This window comes from Myotis myotis, unplaced genomic scaffold, assembly GCF_014108235.1.
Source record: "Myotis myotis isolate mMyoMyo1 unplaced genomic scaffold, mMyoMyo1.p scaffold_m19_p_18, whole genome shotgun sequence".
NCBI classification, from domain to species: Eukaryota; Metazoa; Chordata; class Mammalia; order Chiroptera; family Vespertilionidae; genus Myotis; species Myotis myotis.
Genome location: NW_023416322.1, coordinates 5,145,792 through 5,166,653, shown reverse-complemented (window position 1 = coordinate 5,166,653; position 20,862 = coordinate 5,145,792). Strand labels below are relative to the sequence as shown.

General features: G+C 51.5%; 1 protein-coding gene across 2 annotated transcripts; it reads left to right on the top strand.

Moving 5' to 3' along the window:
* Positions 1 to 30: 30 nt before the first annotated feature.
* ITGA10 (integrin subunit alpha 10) lies at positions 31 to 19,367 on the top strand. Of its 2 annotated transcripts, XM_036343257.1 has the most exons (30): positions 31 to 801; positions 2,417 to 2,528; positions 2,745 to 2,854; positions 3,062 to 3,153; positions 3,355 to 3,469; positions 5,027 to 5,154; positions 5,577 to 5,725; positions 6,760 to 6,910; positions 7,100 to 7,265; positions 7,346 to 7,419; positions 7,658 to 7,805; positions 8,003 to 8,151; positions 8,372 to 8,515; positions 8,631 to 8,834; positions 9,630 to 9,760; positions 10,611 to 10,777; positions 10,868 to 11,010; positions 11,833 to 11,946; positions 12,125 to 12,210; positions 12,366 to 12,504; positions 12,676 to 12,768; positions 12,923 to 12,999; positions 13,154 to 13,243; positions 13,657 to 13,741; positions 13,905 to 14,018; positions 14,260 to 14,340; positions 14,475 to 14,588; positions 16,573 to 16,668; positions 16,956 to 17,069; positions 17,357 to 19,367. In XM_036343257.1, the coding sequence occupies exons 1-30, from the start codon at positions 750 to 752 to the stop codon at positions 17,420 to 17,422; spliced, it is 3,504 nt and encodes a 1,167-aa protein (XP_036199150.1). In that variant the 5' UTR covers positions 31 to 749; the 3' UTR covers positions 17,423 to 19,367. The 2 variants fall into 2 exon arrangements, with proteins under 2 accessions (XP_036199150.1, XP_036199151.1); XM_036343258.1 differs by lacking the exons at positions 31 to 801; positions 2,745 to 2,854; positions 3,062 to 3,153; positions 3,355 to 3,469 and having other exon boundaries at positions 2,205 to 2,528.
* The last annotated feature ends 1,495 nt before the right edge of the window (positions 19,368 to 20,862 follow it).

The window sequence follows — 20,862 nt, the reverse complement described above, 5'->3', positions numbered from 1 at the left end:
TTAGCCACTGCATCATCACCCACAGACTTCTGTTGAGACCTAAACTCTACAGGGCATCGTACTAGGTGGTAGAGATACAAAAAGCTTAACTCCTCGGTCCCAGCGTCAGATGTTTGTAGCCTACTTGAGAAGATGAGAATCTAATGTTAAAGTGATTATACAAGTTCCACAAAGCACATCCACCCCAGTTCAGTTTATGGTCCCTCCAGAAGCTATAGTGCCACAGGCAGCAGAAGCAAGTCCAAACAGAACCAAGTTGTTTGGCTTCGTCTGTGGGCCGGTTGTACCTTCACATATTGGGACTCCCCTAGGTGGTTAGGTCAATAAAACCACTGTTATCAGTTCTTTATTTTTTAGATCTCAGGTTGAGGTGAATACGGTTAGGAAGTAAAAAGTGTCTGTCTCCCACTCTGTTTATTCCAAATTCAAAGAAAGCGTTATTGTCTGGAAACAACAAAGGACAGGAAAAAGGAGAAGGAAACAGCGGAGAGTCCAGAGTTGTGTTCCCTTTGGATTCTGAGATGACGCCTCCAGGGGGCAGCACCAAGGCAGAGAACTAGACTAAGATCACTCAGTCCTGTCCTCTGTCTGGGGCTCCCCACAGGTCCCCACCATCACTCCTCCCATTCCTCCCAACTTTATTTTTAGCTGGCAGTGGGAGGGGGCAGGATGGGAGGGAAACTAACGAAAACAGAAGAGGAGAGGGACAGAGGCACAGAGGACTTCTCACGCGGCCAGAACAGCCAGGCATGGAGCTGCCTCTCATCCCTCACCTGTTCTTGTCCCTGATGGTCCTGACAGGTGAGGGAGGTTAACTTCTTGGTTTCTGATGGGAAAAGAGGATAGTGGATTGTTTGGCATTGGGACTTTAGGGTTAAAATTATTTGGGAATTAGGGTGAAAGATTAACACTGATTCTCCATTGCTAGTGTGTCTGTATGTCTGTGTGTGGGCGCGTGTGTGTGTGTTTGCACGTTTGCATTCTTATGCCCACAGCATATGACCGAATTAGTATTGAGATTGTCAGAGCCTGTGTCAGGTTTGTGATCCAATTATCTAAAACCTGTGTCCTCCGTTCTGGAGAAGTTAGGGGACCACAAAGAAACAGGATGTGACCTTCCACGTGGCCACTCTGATTCCTATTCCCCCCTCCCTTCCTCTCCCTACCCTTGGTGGTCTCTGGAGCCTGAGGCATAGCTGACTAACCATGTAGTCAGAACTCTGGGTTTATCTAACCAACGAGCTGCAGTTCCTAGTCATACAACCCTGGCATTTTCCTGGGTGCAAAAAGGCTCACATACAAACCACCTTTTTGAAAATGAGCATGGTTTGAGGCAGAGTTATCGCCATTGGTGGGAGTGGGTGGTCTAAGAGGGGGTGGCTTGAAAGGAAGGAGCAAGACACAGGGAAAGAACCATGGGAGAGACCAGAAGCTGGAATGTTTCCTCACCAGTGCCCTGTAATCTTCGTTTCCTAAAATACCAGCTCTGATTTTAAAGGGATGGGAGGGAAGAATCAGCCAGGACTTGATTGGGGGCGGGGGTCTTTAGAGTGGGTCAACAGCTAAGGAAGAAATGTGGAGGGCAGTGGGGAGGGTGGGTACATTTAGAAAGGAAGCTGGTGGTTGTGGGAAACTTTAGGGCGAAGGGACCCTTGCTAGGATGAATGGCAAACCATGTGTGTGGGCAGGCGAGGGGCCCCACCCAGTTAATTGCCACTGAGGTTTTCAGGGCTGGAATCACCCAGAGCCCTAGACGTTGGAGAATGAGAGTGAGCGCGTAACAATGACACTGGGAGTCTAGAGCGAGAGAGGAGAGACCCAGACATTCAGTGTTCCCTCGTCTCCTGTTCTCCCCATGGTCCTGGTTTTGGGGAGAGTTTGAAAGGCATGGTTGTTCTGGGGCTACAGACAGTCTCTCTCCCTCTTTTAACCCTCCGCTTGGGGAGGAGGATGTGTAGGAGGAGTGATGTGGAAAAGAGGAACTTGACCCAGGCTTGTCTGTAAATTAGATTTCAGGGGTTGGATGGAAATACTAGCATGGCAGAGGGCCACAGGTTAGACAGCTGGACACAGATACAGGAAGGAGATCATCCTTGCCTGGAGCTCTGAGTCCATGACATTGACAGAGGCCAGGCAGCTTATGAGTAACTAGAGACCCGATACATGAAATTCATGCAAGAGTAGGCCTTCCTTCCCCCAGCTGCTGGCACCGGCTTCCCTCTGGCACCCGGGACCTGGGCTTCCCTCGCAGCCCCGGCCTTGTCCGGAAGGTTGTCTGGTCTAATTAGCATATTACGCTTTTATTATTATAGATAAGCAGAGAAATATAGCAAAGCATGTCCTTCACAGCCTCTCTCTGGGCATTCACTAGCCTCTCTACCTGCTGCCTGCTAACCTTATGATCCCGGCCCCCCAGGTCTCTGCTCCCCCTTCAACCTGGATGTGCATCACCCACGTCTGTTCCCAGGGCCACCTGAGGCTGAATTTGGATACAGTGTCTTACAACATGTTGGGGGTGGACAGCGATGGTGAGGAGGAAGCCAGAGGGCCATGAGACAGGGGCTGTGATGACGCTGTAAAGGGGTTGAGGCAGATGGGAATCTAAAGGAATCGGGAAGTGGGTGGGCTCTAGATTTGCCAGCCCATGCACTTACCCTCTGGCCTATCTCTCTCTCTTTTTTTTTTTGTATGGCCTATCTCAAAGGTCATGGTTACACTGTGCTTATATTCATGCCCTCCCCCAGGATCCTGGTGGGTGCCCCCTGGGATGGGCCTTCTGGTGACCGAAGGGGAGACATTTACCGCTGCCCCATAGGGAGATCCCACAATGCCTCATGTGTCAAGGTCCACTTGGGTAAGATGCCTCACTCTTCTACTCCTAACCCCTAACCTTCATACGCTAGTAACTTTGACCCCTTATACCTCACCTTCACCCCCATATCCCACATGCTCCCTGTCCCCGACTTGACCCTGATCTCTTCTCAAACCCAAAATCATCCTGAACTCAAGCACCCCATCTGGGACCTCATGATCTCATTCTCTTCTAACCCCCTCCCACCAGGTGACTACCCACTGGGAAATTCATCTCGTCCTGCTGTGAACATGCACTTGGGGATGTCTCTGCTGGAGACAGATGGTGACGGGGGATTCATGGTGAGCTAAGGAAAGGGTGTGGCTGGGTCTCAGGGTTTGTGGCAGAGAAAGAGCAGTATGGTGCGGGAAGCTGGTCTATGCAGAAGGTCAAGGAGTTAAAAACCCTAGAAAGTAGAGAGGAATCTCCGTGCCTCCTCCTCGGCACATGTTCTGCGGGCGCCTCCCAACCTGGGAGTAACTGTGTCTCCCACCTGCCCCCAGGCCTGTGCCCCGCTCTGGTCTCGTGCTTGCGGTTCCTCTGTCTTCAGTTCTGGAATCTGTGCCCATGTAGACGCCTCATTCCGGCCCCGGGGAAGCCTGGCACCCACTGCACAGCGTAAGCCAGAAGGAGGGCTGAGGTTCAGCCCTCAGCACGGGGTGCAGGGTGGGAAAAGGATGGGGCGTCAGGGTCTGATGGGCCTGCCTGGCTGTCCTCACTGCTACCTAATGTGTCTGCATAAGCGCCGTGCTCCCTAACAGGTTAGAATTCAGACTCCACCAGGGCGCTAAGACGCCATGAACTGATCAAAGCAACTTCAAAAACTCAGCTCTCGCTGTATCCCTCCACGCCCTTGGCTACAGCATTTACCTCACCATTCTCCAATGTGTCATCCACTTTTATACCTCCAGCTCCTTTTGCTTAAAGAGTTCTCAATCCAAAGGCCTTTTCTTGTATTCTCCTCTCCTCGAACATCTTCAGTCTCAGTATCGGCTCAGTTCCTGCCTCCTTTGATTCCCCACCATCAGGGCTATGTTTTCACCTGGCATGCAATTATTATTATTATTATTATTATTATTATTATTATTATTATTATATGCTTATACTAGGGGCCCAGTGCATGAATTTGTGCACCTTGAAAGGAACTGTGGGCTGTGAGGCTGTGGTGGTCACAGGGCAAGTCTCGGCCAATCCTCCGCGCCTCCACCTGCCCCCTCCCGCTGTCGCCCTGGTCCCTTGTTTGCCAGCAGCCCCGCTCCCACTGCTGCTCGCCCACGCACTGATGGCACTGGCCCTGCTCGCACCTGCTGGCAGCATGGAGCAATTGGGACCTGTGCCAGGAGCGGGTGTGAGCAGGGCCAGTACTGTCGGCAGGTGTGAGCGGTGGCTGCTGCCCCGATCGCCCCTCAGGAGCAGGGGGAGGTAGAGAAGCCTCAGGGGCGATAGCACCAGCCATGGGTGTGTGTGAGTGGAGCCAGCGCCAGGCACTGGCAGTGGGTGCGAGCATTGGGGGGAACCACGGCACACGGGAGCAAAGAATTTTCAGTAACCACCAGAGGCTTGCCCCAGTGACAACGACCAGTGCCCTGCCTTGGTCTGACACCCCCGCTCACCTGCTCCACCATCCTGCTGCGGCCATCGCCCGCCATGTTCCACATGCGCCCCCTGGTGGTCAGTGCATGTCATAGCAACTGGTTGTTCGGTTGTTCTATCATTTGGTCTATTTGCATATTAGGGTTTTATATTTAGATATATATATATATCTTGATTTCAGAAAGAGGAAGGGAGAGGGAGAGATAGAAACATCAATGATGAGAGAAAATCATCAATTGGCCACCTCCTGCATGCCCCCTACTGGGGATCGAGCCCACAACTGGGGCATGTGCCCTGAACAGGAATTGAACTGAACCACAACCTCCTGGTTCATGGGTCATTGCTCAACCACTGAGCAACACTGGCCAGGCTTTTTTTTTTTTTTTTTTTTTTAGTATATTGCATGTATGCCCATCTCTCCTTTTATTCATTTCTACATTTACCCAGGGCCTGGCATACTACCTTCCTTGTATGACAGAAGTGCCTAATAAATGTTTAAATTGAATGTGACCTCTTCCCTTGTTCCCTCACGCCCCGTATCCTGTACCCCTCTGCTCGCTATCACCACACTCCTCCTCCTAGGCTGCCCCACATACATGGATGTTGTCATCGTCTTGGATGGCTCCAACAGCATCTACCCCTGGTCTGAAGTTCAGACTTTCCTACGAAGACTGGTGGGAAGACTGTTCATTGACCCAGAGCAGATACAGGTATGAGAGGTCAATAAGGATGGGCTCGGAGGGGAGAGACAGGGAGAGAGGAGATGCACGCAGATAGTGTCTTCAGGAGAATCCAGGCGCTCACCTTCCCTCCCTTACACACTTTCTTCTCCCTCCCCACTTTCATACACACATTTCATTTAAAAAATACATTTTTTTTGATTTCAGAGAGGAAGGGAGAGGAAAAGAGAGATAGAAACATCAATGATGAAAGAAAATCATTAATCGACTGTCTCCTGCACAGATATTTGTCCCTGATGGATGGAGCCCCCCACTGGGGATGGAGCCCACAACTCGGGCAAGAGCCCTGACCGGGAATCAAACCATGACCTCCTGATTCATAGGTGGACACTCAACCCTGAGCCACAACCGTTGGGCTACATACATTCATTTGACTGTGCACTTTATTCCAGGTGGGGCTGGTACAGTATGGCGAGAGCCCTGTACATGAGTGGTCCCTGGGAGATTTCCGAACCAAGGAAGAAGTGGTGAGAGCAGCAAGGAACCTGAGTCGGCGGGAGGGACGAGAAACAAAGACTGCCCAAGCAATAATGGTGGCCTGGTGAGGCACTGGGGAGGGGAGTGGGGGAGGCAGAGTGGGGAGGGCCGAGACGGGTTAGGGGAGGCGTGGAGTGCAGTGTGTACATCCCAAGATGCCTTGGATGTTTATCTTTATGTGAACACTAATGGTGGGTGAGGGGAAACTAAGTTGACTGTCAGTGCAGTCCCTCTCGTCACATTTCTACAAAATATCTGTCTGTATCGCTCCATGTTCCTGCTGTGTTTATCTCTGCAGACAGAACTCTCTCTCCCCATCCTGCCATTCCCACTTTGATCTTGACCCTCAGGTTCTCCATCACTCATGTCCTCGCTCACTTTCCAAACATGATTCAGACTCATTCTGGGAAGACTAGCCTGGCCTGGCCATTCTTCTTTATTCTACACTCCCTTAAAACGTGTCCTCCCAAACGCACTCTTTGCTAAATTAATGTAGGAATGAATGAATTTTATACTTATTGCTCTGGCCGGGCAGCTCAGTTGGTTAGAGCATCAACCCAATACACCAAGGTTGTGGGTTCCGGTCAGGGCGCATTCAAGAACCAACCAATATATGCAGAAATACATAGAACAGCAAAAATCTTTCTCTCTTTCCCCCTCCCTCTCTCAAATCAATTTAAAATTAAATAAAGGAATTTTATATTGATTTGCATTGATGATATGCTCATCTATATGTCCTATGATATTCAAGCATTTGAGCTCTTACTGTGTGTCAGTCTGCATTCTAGACACTGTTGGGGAGATGGTCTGAAAGGCAAGATGCCGGACCTCAGCGAACTGGTGATGCTGTTGTGTGTGTGTGTCTGTGTGTATATGTGTGCCTGTGCGTGTCTGTGTGTGTATGTGTGTATGTGTGTGCCTGTGTGTGTGTACCCATGTGTATGTGTGTCTGTGTGTGTGTGCCTGTGTGTATGTGTGTCTGTGTGTATGTGTGTGTCTGTGTGCCTGTATGTGTGTGTGTATGTGTGTGCCTGTGTGTATGTGTGTATCTGTGTGTGTGTGTACTTCTGATCACACCTCCTTTCTCTCTCTTCTCAGCACAGAAGGATTCAGTCAGTCCCGCGGGGGCCGCCCGGAGGCTGCCCGGCTGCTGGTGGTTGTCACTGATGGGGAATCACATGACGGAGAGGAGCTGCCCGCAGCACTGAAGGCCTGTGAGGCCAGACGAGTGACCCGCTATGGCATTGCCGTGAGACTCTGCTCGGACCTGGAAGGAGGGGTGGGGTGGGGATGGTGACATCAGGACCGGGAACTTGAGAGAAACCACTTCTCCGACACCAGCCACCTTTCCCTCCCTTCACTTTGGTTGGCTGTGTTCTGTACCAGCTCCGCTATCCCAATCCACACACTGAACAGACCCACCCTGGCTCTCACCCAGGTCCTCGGCCACTACCTCCGGCGGCAGCGAGACCCTAGCGCTTTCGTGCGGGAAATCAGAGCTATCGCCAGTGACCCGGACGAGAGGTTCTTTTTCAATGTCACGGATGAAGCTGCGCTGACCGACATTGTGGACGCACTGGGAGACCGGATTTTTGGCCTTGAGGGTAAGGATGCCCCTGGAAGAGATGGAGGGCGGGGAAGGGGTTCTGGAGCACAGGTGCCTCAATATTGTCTCATGCCCAAGGGTCCCATGGAGAAAACGAAAGCTCCTTTGGCCTGGAAATGTCTCAGATTGGTTTCTCTGCTCATCGGCTAAAGGTTGGACAGCCTGCCCCCTCCATGCATGACCCCACTCAACCTCTGACTCCTTCCAGCCTCTGACTCGAACCCTTCAACCCCAGGGTTCTTCTATATTCCCCCTTTAACCAGTATCCGTTCTGACGGCTCCTGGCTTTCACACTGACCCCCGCCTGTGCCCAGTGACGCCCTCCCTCCCAGGCAGCTTTGCTCTGACTCCCCGCTGCCTTTGCGGTGACCCTGTCTGTTCTGCCCACAGGATGGGATTCTCTTTGGGATGGTGGGGGCCTATGACTGGGGGGGCTCCGTGTTATTATGGCTTGAAGAAGGTCGCCACCTTTTCCCCCCACGGACCGCCCTGGAAGATGAGTTCCCCCCTGCATTGCAGAACCACGCGGCCTACCTGGGTGAGTAGCAGGGGTTTGCAGAGGCCTGGGAGGTGGGGGGCGCTTCCCGGTGTGGGGTGTGAGCACCCCCTCTTCACTTACACAGTTGTTCACGGACCTCCTGCTACTCCCCTTGGGACCCCTCCTAGGCCTGTAGGGATCCCTCCCATTCTGACCCCGTCTTTTTCTTCCGCCCCCGACTCCTTGCCCACTTCCAGGTTACTCTGTCTCCTCCATGCTTTTGCGGGGTGGACAACGCCTCTTTCTCTCGGGGGCTCCTCGGTTTAGACATCGAGGAAAGGTCATCGCCTTCCAGCTTAAGAAAGATGGGGCTGTGAGGGTCGCCCAGAGCCTCCAGGGGGAGCAGGTAGGGCATCCGAGGGGAATCAGCCTGTAGGGAGACAGTGAAGGGGCTGGAGAGGGGCCTGAGATCGGTGCTGAATTCTGCTAGGGAGTCTGTCAGGGCCATGAGGACCAGAGCGGCAGGTGGGGGCGGGGGGGGGGGGGTGCGGTTCTTCCCACTTGTTCACAATCACCTTCCCTTTTCTCTGGGTACACCACTCCTCTCACTCCCCCCCACTCCCCAGATTGGCTCATACTTTGGCAGTGAGCTCTGCCCATTGGATACAGATGGCGATGGGACAACTGATGTCTTACTTGTGGCTGCCCCCATGTTTCTGGGACCCCAGAGCAAGGAGACAGGACGTGTTTATGTGTATCTGGTGGGTCAGGTGAGGCTTGCTTGCCGGTCAGGAAGGAGAGAGAAGAGGAGGCACATGTATTTGAGGGCTGGCTGAGAGGTTGGGACAGTCAGATCGACGCCTCTCTTCTTCTCGCCGCCACCAGCAGTCCTTGCTCACACTCCAGGGAACACTTCATCCGGAACCCCCACAGGATGCTCGGCTTGGTTTTGCCATGGCTGCCCTTCCTGACCTGAACCACGACGGCTTTGCTGACGTGGCGGTGGGGGCACCGCTGGAGGATGGGCACCGTGGAGCGCTGTACCTCTATCATGGGGCTCGGAGTGGAGTCAGGCCCCGCCCTGCCCAGGTCAGGCGTGCCCGAGGAAGGCAGGGGCGTGTGGGGGCAGGGGGAGTGGGGACGTGGCCTCTGCTTATCAGTGCTCCCCTGGACTTGGGACCCAAACTGAACAAATGTGTTTTCAGTAGTACAGTAGCCGCCTCCCCCCCTGCCCCCCCCCCCCCCCGCCCCACGGGGATATGGTCCAAGACCTCCAGAGGAGCCCGAAACTGCAGATCGTACCAGACTTTACATATACTGTGTTATAGGCTTGTTCCTGTACATACATACCTATGACAACATTAATTTATAAATTACGCACAGTAAGATATGAACAACAATAATGAAAGAGAACAATGATAACAGTATGCTATAAGAAAACTCATATGAATGTGGCATTATTAAATAAAATAAGGGTTACTTGAACAAAGCTGTGTGAGTCCTACAGTTGATCTGATAGCTAAGACGGCTCCTAAGTGACTCACGGTGGGTAGCATACTGAGTGTGGCTACACTGGACAAAGGGATGACCCACACCCCAGGCGGGACAGAGTCGGGCAGCTTAAGAGTCTATCCCACTACTCAGAATGGCACACAGTTTAAAACTTAGGAATCATTTATTTCTGGATTTTTGTATTAAATATTAACAGCAGAAAGTGAAAGCGTGGATAAGGGACAAAAGGTGAGGTGGAGGGGGATACAGGTTGCTACAGGGAATCCTGAACACAGGCAAGTTTCTCTTGTTCTGATGAAAGAAATAGGAGCCAGGTGGGAGGCTGGGAACCAGGTGTGGGAGTCCCTGCTCAAACTCCCCCTCTCCCTGCAGCGGATCACTGCCGTCTCCCTGCCACAGGCCCTCAGCTACTTTGGCCGAAGTGTAGATGGCCGGTTAGATCTGGATGGAGATGACCTGGTGGATGTGGCTGTGGGCGCCCAAGGGGCGGCCATCCTGCTTAGGTGAGTGGTCCTGTTTCAGGCAAAGTGGACGGCTCGGCATGGCTGTTCAGAGCAAGGGATTTGGAGGCACTGGCTTAGATTTGGATTTCTTAGTCAACTACTCTGGCCTCCATTTCCTAGTTTTTAAAATGGGAACAATCCTACCTGATAGGCTTATTGTGAGGATTAAATGAGGTAATCCATGTAAAGATCTTAACACAGTGCCTAGCACAGCGGTTCTCAACCTGTGGGTCGAGACCCCTTTGGCAGTCGAACAACCCTTTCACAGGGGTCGCCTAAGACCATCCTGCATATCAGATATTTACATGACGATTCATAACAGTAGCAACATTACAGTGATGAAGTAGCAACGAAAATAATTTTACGGTTGGGTCACAACATGAGGAACTGTATTTAAAGGGCCAGAAGGTTGAGAACCACTGGCCTAGCACATAGCAAGTGCTTCTTAAATGTTAGCTGTTCTCACCTGGCCAGCATCGCTCAGTGGTTGAGTGTCGATCTATGAACCAGGAGGTCGCGGTTCGATTCCTGGTCAGGGCATATGCCCGAGTTGTGGGCTGGATCCCCAGTAGGGGGCATGCAGGTGGCAGCCGGTCAATGATTCTCTCTCATCACTGATATTTCTGTCTCTCTCTCCCTCTTCCTTCCTCTCTGAAATCAATAAAAATATATTTTATATATATATATTTAAATGTTGGCTGTTATCTTACTTCTGTTAGAAGATTCGGAGGAGAGAGACCTGCCTGCCTAGCCCCTCATTCTTTCCTTTGACCTCAGGAGGCAAGCGCTGGGAGTGGATTTTCTCAAGGTCTTTCCTCCGACTAGAATTTCTTTCCCACCCTGTGCCCAGCTCCCGGCCCATTGTCCTCCTGGCCCCGTCGTTGGTGGTGACCCCGCCGGCCATCAGTGTGGTTCGGAGAGACTGCACGCGGCGAGGCCAGGAGGCCGCCTGCCTCTCTGCACTCCTCTGCTTCCGAGCGACCTCCCGCACGCCTGGCCGCTGGGACCGCCGGCTCCGTGAGTGACCGCCGGGCACCGGCCCCCCTCCACCCCGGCCTGCCTCGGCCTCGGACCCTCTTGACCCTCACCCTTGCCTGCCCCGTGCAGACGTGCGGTTCACAGCATCACTGGACGAGTGGACAGCTGGAGCCCGGGCAGCTTTTGACGGCGCTGGCCAGAGGCTGGCCCCCCGGCGGCTCCGGCTCACTGTGGGGAATGTCACTTGTGAGCGGCTACACTTCCATGTGCTGGTGAGGAGGGGCAGGACCTGCTTAGCCTCGGGGCCTGGGAGTGAGGGGAGGCCCGGGTCAGAGGAGCAATTTCAGAAAGGCAGACTTTGGAGTTGGGCTGATCTGGGTTTCAATTCTAACTGCCGTTTGCCATCTGTGCAACCTGGGAAGCCGGTTTCCTTGCCTGCAAAGCTGGGGCCCGGGGGGGGGGGGGGGTGGAGATGATGATAATAACTGCATCACAGGATTGTATTAGAAGTCAATGTGGCCCTGGCCGGTTTGGTTCAGTGGATAGAGTGTCGGCCTGCAGATGGAAGGGTCCCGGGTTCAATTCCAGCCAAGGGCACATGCCTGGGTTGCAGGCTCAATCCCCAATGGGGGGTGTGCAGGAGGCAGCTGATCCATGATTTTCTCTCATCATTGATGTTTCTATCTCTCTCCTTCTCCCTTCTTCTCTGAAATCAATAAAGAAATATATTTTTTTAAAAAAAGAAGTAAATGTGGCCCTGGCCGGGCTGCTCAGTTAGTTAGAGAACCATCCCATGTGCCAAGGTTGCAGGTTTGTTCCCTGGTCAGGCCACATACAGGAATCAACCAATGAATGCATGAATGAGTGGAACAACAAATTGATGTTTTTCCTCTCTCTCCCTTCCTCTGTCTCTCAAATCAATCAGGAAATAATTTTTTAAGAAAGAAGTAAATGTGATAGCACTGCCAAAACCTTCGGACAATGCCCAACACACAGACAGCGCTCAGTAAATGATCGCTGGTATGACCACATTCCCAGGCCTGGCTTGTCCCCTAGCCCTGGCTCCCCATGACCTTGCCTCTGGTTTCCCTCAGGATACATCAGACTACCTCCGGCCGGTGGCCTTGACTGTGACCTTTGCTTTGGACAACACCACAAAGCCAGGCCCTGTGCTGGATGAGGGCTCACTCACCTCTATACGAAAGCTGGTCAGCAGTTCCACGCCCTGCCCTGTCCTGTCCTGGCCCCACACTGCCTGAGGGGGCGGGCGGAGAGGAGATCACAGTGAATCTGACCTGGGCACCCGCTCTTCTCCCTTCACCTTCCTCCCAATGCCATTCCTTTCTCCTTGCCTTCTCAGCCCTTGGCCCCTCCTCTCTCCTCCAGGTGCCCTTCTCCAAGGACTGTGGCCAAGACAATGAATGTGTCACAGACCTGGTGCTCCGGGCGAATATGGACATCAGAGGTTCCAGGTGGGATGGACAGGAACTGGCCAAACCCAAATGACCTGAGCCAGGCTGGACGGGACTAGAAGGGAACTGGAGGGTGGTTCTTTGCCCAGAAAAACAGAAGCGAGGCTTTTGGCATTCCTTCAGCTCCTGAGTTCTCCCTTATGCACCTCTCCTAGGAAGGACCCGTTCGTGGTTCAAGGTCGGCGGAAAGTGCTGGTGACAGCCACCCTGGAGAACAGGAAGGAGAATGCCTACAACACCAGCCTGAGCCTCAGCTTCTCTAGAAACCTCCACCTGGCCAGTTTCACTCCTCAGGTGTCAGGGGCGGGGAGGGGCTTGGGGAGGAGTCGGAGAAGAAGGAGGGAGCAGAGTGGGTATTGTCCTCAGCTGCGAGGGGCTCTGGAGAAAGGCCCAGTGTTTAGGGGCTGCGGGCAGGAGAGCAGCTGCAGCCCCAGCTCTGCTCCACCCCCGTGTCTCTGCTCTCAGAGGGACAGGTCGGTGAAGGTGGAGTGTGCCGCGCCTTCCCCTCACGCCCGGCTCTGCAGTGTGGGACATCCGGTCTTTCAGACTGGAGCCAAGGTAAGTGGGGCCCAGGATGAGAAAGGGGCTCTGAGAGAGCAGGGGCCGGACTGGGTGGGGCCTGGGGCTGGAGAAGGAGGCACACAGGGCTCCTGCTCCTCTGAACTTGCCCCATGACTAGGAATCTACCATGACCCATGTCTCCTGCCTCCAGGTGACCTTTCTGCTAGAGTTTGAGTTTAGCTGCTCCTCCCTCCTGAGCCAGGTCCTTGTGAGGCTGACTGCCACCAGGTGAGAGCAAAGGGAACCTCCCCCGGCTCTCTCCTACTGGGTCTTGCTGGCTGGGGTGGTATGTGTGTTGGAGGAGGGGGATACATAGCCTTGACCCCTTTCCTCCTGAGAGGGTCTCTGGGACAGGATGTCAGCCTCTCCCCTTGCCCTACAGCAATAGCCTGGAGAGAAATGGGACCCTTCATGATAACACAGCCCAGACCTCAGCCTACATCCAGTATGAGCCTCACCTGCTCTTCTCTAGGTATGGCTTGGTCCCCTCTGGGACCCCCACCCCATTCTGACCTCAGACTCATACCCTTTATGTTCCCACCTCTCCCTTCATGTGCTTCAGTGTCCCCAAAGCCAAACCCTTGGGGCTGCTCCATCTTTTTGCCCCCAATCCCACTCATGCAAAACCGTCTCTCTTAAGCATCTTACTTTCTCCCTAGGTATGGGCTTTGCTGGGCCTGGGGATTGGGGCGAGGGTTGGGGGATATGGGATGTGGCCATAAACATTGTTAGTCTGCCGTGTCTCATGTCTATCTTCTCTATGTACCCCTGCTTCTTCATTCATGTGCTGGCTCGGCCTTCCCTGACTCCATCTATGTATTGACCATGTGCCTGTGTCTGGGTCATGGCTATGGCCGTGTACTTCCCGACTTGGTGTCCACGCAGTGAGTCCACCATGCACCGCTATGAGGTCCATCCGTACGGGACCCTCCCAGTGGGTCCCGGCCCTGAATTTAAGACCACTCTGAGGGTGAGAAGCTGGCGGGCCTTGGAGTGAGCAGGGGAGGAGGGAGACGTCTTGGGGGGAAACGGAAAAAGCCTCTCTTAGATGTCAGTGGGATCCAGGATAAAGAGGAGCGGATACCGAAGGATCTTTGTCTCCTGCCTCTTCCCGTTTTCAACTCTCCTCTCAGGTTCAGAACCTTGGCTGCTATGTGGTCAGCGGCCTCATCATCTCAGCTTTCCTTCCAGCCGTGGCCCATGGGGGCAACTACTTCCTGTCACTGTCTCAAGTCATCACTCACAATGTGAGTCTGGGCTGGGGGATGTGGGGCCGTCCACCTTGACCTGGTGGACTCACCAGCCCCTTATTGCTGGGTCACTGCCCTCAGGGCTCCTCCCTGGGGGGACCTTCCCTTTACGTATGTGGCTTCTTTGAGAAGAAAGAGAGGGATTCCCCCACTATAAGAGTGTGGGTAGGTGCTGCTCAGCATGCAGTGGCTGGCCTCTCACCATCAAGAGAGTCCCTCAAGTTCGATCTTTCTCCAGGCAAGCTGCGCGGTGCAGAACCTGACTGAGCCCCCTGGGCCCCCTGCGCACCCAGAGGAGCTTCAGCACACCAGCCGGCTGGTATGCGTCAAGGATGGGGCAATGTGTCCAGGGTGGGAACAGTGGTGTTTGGAGCCTTAGGATTGGGGGCAGAGCCTGGAGCGGGAAGTGGGAGATCTTTCCACCAGGTCTGACCTGTCTCTCTCTTGTGATAGAACGGGAGCAATACTCGGTGTCAAGTCGTGCGGTGCCACCTTGGGCGGCTCGCTAAGGGGACCGAGGCCTCTGTCGGACTACTGAGACTGGTTCACAATGAATTCTTCCGGAGGGTAAACCTCTTATTTCCTACGACTCTTCCCTTCTGTTCCAATCTGGAACTTGAGCACAGGCTTTGGAAGTAAACAGACCCATGTTCAAGTTCCACTTTGCCTCTTACTAGCTGTTGGATGTTGAGCAAGTTATTTCATCTCTCTAAGCTTCTTTCTTCTCATCTCTAAAGTGGGGGTGATAACACCTACTTTAAGGGGTTGTTGTAAAGAATAATTGAATAATGAGATGGACTCATTAAAAGCTAGTTATTATCCTCCATGTATCATCCCTTAGTACTATACTAATAATCAATCAACATTGATAGGATACCTAAAATTCAATCAATTAATAATCCATCAAGTGCCTACTATATAAAAGGTCCTGTATTAGGAGACATTGAGGAGAATATCCCAAATGTTTAGCACCATGTTTAAATCACTGTAGTGACTTAATACATTTCTGTTAAATAAATGAACAAATAGTAGATTTACATGCAGTATATATTGTAGGGGGGTCAGAAGTAAGATTATACAGTTGAGAGAAATCTAAATTATGAAAGTTCTCTAAAGCTAGGGAGATAAAATGGAACTTAATATGATTGGCAGTTAGGAGTCAGTGTGAGTTCCTGAGCAGGGAATTGACATCTTAATTGTAACAGCTATTCAGCACTAGGGTTCTCTACTGTGCATCCCATACACCATCTACTTTGAATAACACAACATCCCTGGGATGCAGGCATATGTTTTAAGGGAAATTAACTCTGACAGACCATTCCTCTCTAAGTCTGGTCCTCTATTTATCTCTCTTTGGTATCCTCTATTTTAAAAATAATATTTTATTGATTTTAGAGAAAGAGGGAGAGGGAGAGAGAGATAGAAACATCGGTGAGAAACATCAACATTGATCAGCTGTCTTCTGCACGCCCCCTACTGAGGACGGAGCCCACAATGGGGTCATGTGCCCTTACTGGAACCGATCAGTGACCTCCTGGTACACGGGTCAGTGCTCCACTACTGAGCCACACCATCTGGGCTTTGGTATCCTCTTTTTAATTCATTAATTTATTCTTTTTAAATTTTAAAATTGATTTTAGAGAGGGGGGGAGAGGGAGAAGCATCTATTTGTTGTTTCACTTATTTATGCATTCATTGGTTGATTCTTGTATGTGCCCTGACTGGGGATTGAACCTACAACCTTGGCATAGCTGGATGACACTCTAACCAACTAAGCTGCCTGGCCAGGGCATTCAGCCATTCTTTTAACAGATTTATTATGAAACCACTAGGTATTTGGCACTGTGCTAGGTACTAGACACTAGGAACACATAATTAAAGATTTTTTAAAAATATGTTTTTATTGATTTTAGAGAGAAAGGAAGGGAGAGGGAGAGAAAGAGAGAGAGAAACATTGATTGGATGCCTCCCATACACACCCCAACTGAGTATTGAACCCACAACAACCTGGGCATGTGCCCTGACCAGGAATGGAACCAGCAACCTTTCAGTGCACAGGACAACGCTCAACCAACTTAAGCCACACTGGCAGGGCTAGGGACACATAATTAATAAGACATAGCCCTTGTCCTCAAGGATCTTATAATTCATTGGTGAAAGACAGAAAAGTAAACAGAATTTTATAACCTTATCAGGGGTGGTTGGGTTTAGAAGGAAATACTTTCTGAAATCCCAGAGGAGATGATGTCTAAACTTCAACCTAAAGGAGGGGTAGTGCTTAGCCAAAGAAAGGGAAGCTGAATGCATTTCAGGTAGAGCAGACAGCATAACGAAGGACCCCAGCTTTAGAGAACTTTCATAATTTAGATTTCTCTCATTTCTCCGTCTATAACCCTTTTCCTCTTTCCCCATTGGTCTCCAACCTTTACTTCTGGTCTTCAGAGTCCTGAGAGTTGTGCCTTTCAGCCTCATCTTTGTTATTGGAGTTCCAATTGCCACACTCCCTGATGATGGCTCGCTTTAAATGTCTTCCCATCTCCTTGTTCCGCAGGCCAAATTCAAGTCTCTGACAGTGGTCAGCACCTTCGAGCTGGGAGCTGAGGAGGGCAGTGTCCTCCAGCTGACCGAAGCTTCCCGCTGGAGTGAGGTGGGGCTGGAGGCCGCGTGTGAGAGCTGCGAAAACATTGATTGGACGCCTCCTGTATGAGGGTGGGGGTGGGGAAAGGACACGTGTGGGCTTTTTCCAGAAGTGTCTTCATCAGGCAGCAATCGAGGAGCCAGAAGTGACAAGTCAGGATGCTAGGGTCCCACTGCCTCCTTTCCTGCCTCTGTTTCATTCCTTTTAGTCTTCTATTTGGAGGCTGGCTTTGTTGAATGTGGGGTGAGGCCAGCTGGGTGAGAGGGTGCAGGTAAAAGACCCCTCTCCCCACACAGAGCCTCCTGGAGGTGATCCAGACGCACCCTGTGCTCATCTCCCTGTGGATCCTCATTGGCAGCGTCCTGGGAGGGCTGCTGCTGCTGGCTTTCCTCGTCTTCTGCCTTTGGAAGGTAAGCACGGCTTTGGTTGGAAGTATGGGCCTGGTGCCCACGCCTTGAGGGGTCCTTGATTGTAGCAGGGAAAACCGGGTTGGTGCTGGGCAGCCGGTGGGTGTCATGCCCAACCTCCTTCCCTGAACTCCACAGATACTGGTTGAATTCCACTAAGCCAAATAAAAGAAATATGAACCTCATATTTGGAAGCAGAACCAAAGTGAAGACTTCAGATAAGTCTGAGGGCTGTTGGCAAGGTCCCCGGGCAGGCCATCTGACAATAACTCTTATCTCTTCCTGTACAGCTTGGCTTCTTTGCCCGTAAGAAGATCCCCGAGGAAGAAAAAAGAGAAGAGAAACCGGAGCAATGAATGTAGAATAGAGTCCTGGAAAGCCCTCCCTGGAAGCTTCTCCGAAAGACGCGCAAAAGAACGGAGGCCGGGGGCTCCGAGGGGACGAGGGGACGAGAATCAGCCCCTGGACGGCCTCCCCTCGCCTGAGCCCTGACTTGACTTTGGAGTCATGAGGAAGCTGCTGGCAGGAGATGAGGCCTCACCTCAGACAAGAGGCGCTGGCACCCCGACTAGGAGCACTCCCTCTGTCTGCTCCCTCCTCATGACCACGGTTCCACGGCCAACAGGGCCTTTTTCTCCAGTCTCGGGAATCGGGAATTTGTTGCCTAGGTCCCTGCCTCCTTTCAGATTCCCCTACGGCCTCCTTCACAGTGTGGGAAGGGTGAGGCTTGTCTTCCTCGTCCCCTGCCTCTCATCTTCCTGCTGGCTCCCCATCCACAGGAGGGAGCTGACGCTGGCTTGGAAGAAGTAAAGTCAACATCTGCTGCTCTCCTCTGGAGTCTGGTGATTCAGAAAGCCAACTGGGGAGAGTCAACAGGAAAAAAGAGGGAGGAGGAAAAGCCACAAGAGACATTCTGTACAATTCCAAGGAACAGAGAAGCCTTTAGACAGGCAACTGCCATCCCCCTGAAACCTGAGACCTGGCGGTGCGCTGGCCCGCCCTCAGGTGCTGGGGAAGGAGCCGCTCTGGGCCTGCTGGGTATGGGTTTCCCGGCTCCCACCATTCCCTGGGAGCAGAGCCAGGTCCCCGAATCTCTGGAGCCAGGGGCCCCCCGGTGGCTAGAGGTGGAATAGCAGAGCAGCCTGGCTACCCCAGGCAGCATTTTCTCCTCCCTCAGGCCTCTCAAACTTGTGAGCCCTCTATAAAGTCCAGAGAAGGGGAAGGATTGCCGCTTGACGGTGGGAAACCCTTCCACCCTACCAGCTTGGGGAAGCAGCAGCCCCATGGAGCCTGCATGAGTGGGGTTTGCATTGAGGAGGAAGCTGAAGTGAGTGGCAGGAGGTGTCTGAGGAGCAAGCCCTTCCTTGCTCAGCAGGGCTTGTTGAGCACAAAGAGCTCCTAGGAACATGCTTCTGGGGCAGCTCCTACTTTGTGGGGCTTCTCTGGTGGAAGCGCGTTGCCAGCCCCTGCCTGATGTTTACTAGAAATTCTCAAGTTCATTTCCATCTCTGGACCACCCCCACCCCGTCCCATGTTTTGGTCATGGCCAGTTAAGAGAATTTGATTCTCATCAACAACTGGGTAACTTATATTTCTTTGTAATCAAGACTTGGGATAGCAAAGTCAGTTACTGGTCTCCAGGGTGCGGCACCCATTTAGAGCTGAGATCAGGCATCTGACCAGCAGCCACAGAACCTGTCCTTCAGGGCTGTCCTTGAGGCCCACAGTATTTACTTTGGCATGTCTCGAGCTGTTTGCAGAGGGCATTGTCTCTGTTTTCCAGCATGGTGGGCAGCATATCAGATGGCCAGAACAAATAAAGTTCGTGTCAAGTGACTTCCGTTCTTTTTGAGTTCCCTAGGATATAGGTTATTCTTGGTTCCCCTGAGGTGAGATTTTATATGAAGTATTTGAAATGTTTTCTGTGCCTCTCCCCCTGCGGATGTGCTCTAACTTCCTGTGTAAAATGTGTGTGTTTGGGAAGCACATAGGCCTAGATTGAAGCCCCAGGTCTGCCATTTATTAGCTAGTGGCCTTGGGCAAGTCATAGCTACCCCAAGGCTCAGAGAACAACAACAGGCTGTGTGATACAGTAGTGAAGAATGAAAACAGACTGGGCTTTAAATCTAAATTCTACTACTTAAAACTCGTTTGACCTTGAACAGATGTAACTTCTCTAAGTCTTGGCTTTCTTTCTTTTTTAAAAAATATATTTTATTGATTTTTTACAGAGAGGAAGGGAGAGGGATAAAGAGTTAGAAACATTGATGGGAGAGAAACATCAATCAGCTGCCTCCTGCACACCCCCCACTGGGGATGTGCCCACAACCAAGGTACAGGCCCTTGACTGGAATCGAACCTGGGACCCTTGAGTCCACAGGCCGATGCTCTATCCACTGAGCCAAACCGGTTAGGGCAAGTCTTGGCTTTCTTATCTTTAAACTTACTAGGGTTGTGAGGCCTAAATGAGATAATTTAAGTGAGCATATGCTAAGTCTTCATAAATGTCACTATTGTTATAAAAATATTTTGTTATTAAATAACCTACCCTACCATGTGTTGTGAAGATAGAACGAGAGGTGTTTTAAAGCGCCAGGCCAGACCCTGAAGATCTGTTTCTTCTGTATGCTATTGTCTCCTCCTACTAACTCTTACCCTGCACCTCATCCCCTTTGAAATAAGCCCTCATGCCCACGAAGGTGATAAATAGCTAATTAACTTAGGTTGTAATGGTAGAAATCAAATCTATTTTATTTTCTTAGATACCTTAAGTTCTTGTCTTACCCTCAAGGGACATTTGCACCTCAGCAATGGCCTAGAGACCATCCCTGCCTCTGTTACCTGACCTGAGAATGGTGGTGTCTGGCCTACCAGGCAGGGACAACTATTCTGTGGCAAGCTGGTGAGTTATTTTGTGGCATTAGGAGTCCACGGGGGCCATCAATGTACTTCATATAGGCAACAGCTTAATCAGACTTTATGGAACATATGGTTTATGGGGCTGGGATGGAGGCCATGGTTATGACAGATTTCCCCCTTTTTTTTAATATATTTTATTGACTTTTTACAGAGAGGAAGGAAGAGGGATAGAGAGTTAGAAACATCGATGAGAGAGAAACATCAATCAGCTGCCTCCTGCACACCCTGTTCTGGGGATGTGACTGCAGCCAAGGTACATGCCCTTGACCGGAATCAAACCTGGGACCCTTGAGTCCGCAGGCCTACGCTCTATCCACTGAGCCAAACCGGTTACGGCCAGATTTTCCCTTTTTAATCTCAGCCAACCCCCAAAGGGAGATGGATTTCTGGATTTCCTTGAGGACTGGTTCATCTAATTCTTTTTTAAAAATATATGTTTTTATTGATTTTTTTAGAGAGAGAGGAAGGAAGAGGAATAGAGAGAAACATCAGTGAAAGAGAAAGAAACATCATCTCTTGGCTGCCCCCTGCACAACCCCTACTTGGGATCAAGCCCAAAACCCAGGAATGTGCCCTGATGGGGAATCAAACCAGTGACCTCTTGGTACATGGGTCGATGCTCAACCACTGAGCCACACAAGCCAAGCTCATCTGATTTCTTTTTCCATACGATTAAAAGAGCACTTTTGGTATTCTTATCCATCTAGAGATCCCTCTCTATCTCTCAGTTCCAGAATAGGACTTTCTCTAACTCTATCCTATCTTCTATATATATATAAGCCTAATATGCAAAGTGTCCCCTCAGGAGTTCGACCAACCAGGAGTTCGATCACTTGCTATGACGTGCACTGACCACCAGGGGACGGCATGGAATGAA

Coding starts and splice junctions, on each gene's coding strand:
- ITGA10 (XM_036343257.1), top strand. CDS start 750: ATGGAGCTGCCTCTCATCCCTCACCTGTTCTTGTCCCTGATGGTCCTG. Junction 11,011..11,832: donor GGCTACACTTCCATGTGCTG/GTGAGGAGGGGC, acceptor GGTTTCCCTCAG/GATACATCAGACTACCTCCG. Junction 14,589..16,572: donor ACAATGAATTCTTCCGGAGG/GTAAACCTCTTA, acceptor CTTGTTCCGCAG/GCCAAATTCAAGTCTCTGAC.